At 43.2% G+C, this 2,460-nt stretch overlaps 1 protein-coding gene across 1 annotated transcript; it reads left to right on the top strand.

The window, feature by feature from the left end:
- Positions 1 to 1,089: 1,089 nt before the first annotated feature.
- LOC106815304 (heparan-sulfate 6-O-sulfotransferase 3-like) lies at positions 1,090 to 2,308 on the top strand. The gene is made up of 2 exons (XM_014819749.1): positions 1,090 to 1,117; positions 1,620 to 2,308. Exons 1-2 carry the CDS (start codon positions 1,090 to 1,092, stop codon positions 2,306 to 2,308), a joined length of 717 nt encoding a protein of 238 aa, XP_014675235.1.
- Positions 2,309 to 2,460: the final 152 nt, after the last annotated feature.

Below are 2,460 nucleotides of genomic sequence, written 5' to 3'. Positions count from 1 at the left end.
CGATATCTATAACTATAATATATTATATATACATCATAAGTATATAATATAATATACTATATAACTATAATATACTTAATGATATATAAATAAATATTAATATATATCATATAATATATAATATTAATAATAATATAATATAAATAGATATAATATAGTATAATATACATATAATAATAATTATTTGTTAAATTATAAAGCATTATAAATATAATTATTTAAAAAATTAATATAAGTATATTAGTGCATGACTGATAAATCGTTGAACATCTCATTGGAGTAACGCAGCAGGCACTATGAAGCGATAGCTGCCGCCTGAGCGGAACACTAATTGTTGCGCCCGACGCCTTGTTATTATACGCATTGTGTTATACTACGAATCTCCTGCCGTCTGGGCGCACGCAAGATTTTGTCGAACGCCAGGTTGTGTTTGTGTCGAACGTTTTAATTACAATCGAATGCACCTGGCAGAAGTAGGAAGTATATCAAGAGTATATAAGCATGAAAGTAGACTTGCCATAGTCATGTGATGCCTAAAACTTAATGCCTAGTTGTTGGGCCTCGCCTCTCATAGTGTTGTTTTGAAGAATAGCTGGCCCTCGCTAGCCGCCTCGCGGCACCTGATGTCCTTCCCCTACAGCAACACTATGGAGCATAGTGCCCCAACAGCAAGAATTAATATATAAAATCATAACAATATAATATAATTAATATAATAAAATTATAAATCTATCTATAACTGCCAACTGGAATCGTAACCTGCCAGCATGAACGTAACCCTACACAACGTACGTAAACGTAACGTTAGCGTAAGTAACGTAAATATATAATATAATTATTTATTAATTTATTTATTATATTATATTATATTATAATCATTTTATCATATATTGCTTTATATCTATATTATATTTTTATATCATAATATTAATATTAATATAATAAATTTATTATATTAGTATTATATTAATATTATATTATATTATATTATATTATATTATATTACATTTTGAAGTTTAAGCATATTACAATATATTAGCAGGAGTCGAAAATATGCATAGCTATTTTCACTTTTCTGGTAGCGCAGATATGGCTATCATGGAAAAAGTGGAAACCCGTTCATTTCGACTCCTGTCTGCGTACACTGTGTAGTACGTAGTAGTATAGCACATTGCAGCTTCAGATCACCCGTACCCTCCTACTAGCGATGACGCCTCTACCTTCGTGTTCATGGCGTCCGTCGACGCAACGTCCAGTTCAGCTCGGTCCAGTCTGCGTGCACGCCGCAAGGCACCCAGTCGAGTAAAAAAAAAACCAAAGCGGGCCTTTTCTAAAACATTTAAAAAAAGCAAGTCGCTGGTCGCTCGTCCCCGCCGCAGGCCACACCGCACGAGCTAGCACTCGCATGGTATATATATTATGTTATATTACATTATATGTGAAAGGTTGTACGTAAGGGAAATTCAAGAGAAATGCCAAACGTGTCCTTCATATATACAGGTAGGTGTCCATTCTATAGAAGTGGTTTCACTGTATATCCTAATGCTATATGAATGAATTCCACTTCGTTATTCGCGTTCTCCATCGTTGACCCGTCCTCGTAAAATTCGCTGATGGAGATCGTTCTCGCCTCAGGTATTTCTACGTCACAATGCTACGCGAGCCGATGTTACGATTCATCAGCGAGTACCGACATGTCCAGCGCGGCGCTAACTGGCCACAGCAGCACATGTGCAATGGCCGCATGCCGACGGCGGAAGAGATACTGTCATGTCACGACACGGACGGGTGGGAGAACGTCACGCTCGACGCATTCCTTGCCTGCGAGTCGAACAACGCGTTCAACCGGCAGACGCGCATGCTCGCCGACCTGCCATTGAGCGGCTGCTACGAACGCGGCGCGATGACGGCGACCGAGCGCTATCGCGTGATGCTAGCGAGCGCCAAGCGCAACCTCGACAACCTGGCGTTCTTCGGACTCGCCGAGCAGCAGGAGCTGACGCAGTTCCTCTTCGAGCAGACGTTCAAGCTGCGTTTCACGGTCGCGTTCGCACAGACCAATGGATCGAGTTGGCGCATGGGCGTGACGCAGGCGCAGAGCGATCGGGTGCGCGCGGGAAACGCGCTTGACACCGAGCTGTATCGGCACGCTGAGAGCGTGTTCGCAGAGCGCGTCGCCGCCACGAAAGCGCGCTTCCCCGCCGCGTACGAACGCTTCATGAAGAAAGTCAACGCCTCAGATGCGAGTCGGAGAGGGAGCCGCGCGAAGGCAAGCTATACTGAGCCGCGCGAAGGCAAGCTATACTGAGGCGCGCGAAGGCAAGCTATACTGAGGCGCGCGAAGGCAAGCTATACTGAGGCGCGCGAAGGCAAGTATACTGAGGCGCGCGAAGGCAAGCTATACTGAGGCGCTCGAAGGCAAGTTATACTGAGGCGCGCTAAGGCAAGCTATACTGAGGC

This window comes from Priapulus caudatus, unplaced genomic scaffold (genome assembly GCF_000485595.1).
Source record: "Priapulus caudatus unplaced genomic scaffold, Priapulus_caudatus-5.0.1 Scaffold1087, whole genome shotgun sequence".
NCBI classification, from domain to species: domain Eukaryota; kingdom Metazoa; phylum Priapulida; class Priapulimorpha; order Priapulimorphida; family Priapulidae; genus Priapulus; species Priapulus caudatus.
Note: the sequence above shows the minus strand (reverse complement) of the source record. Positions and strands in the feature narration are given on the sequence as shown.

Bases quoted from the DNA above. Each gene is read 5' to 3' on its own strand.
- LOC106815304 (XM_014819749.1), top strand. From the start codon at position 1,090: ATGGCTATCATGGAAAAAGTGGAAACCC. The intron at 1,118-1,619 runs GTTCATTTCGAC...TCGCTGATGGAG, and splicing joins CATGGAAAAAGTGGAAACCC to ATCGTTCTCGCCTCAGGTAT.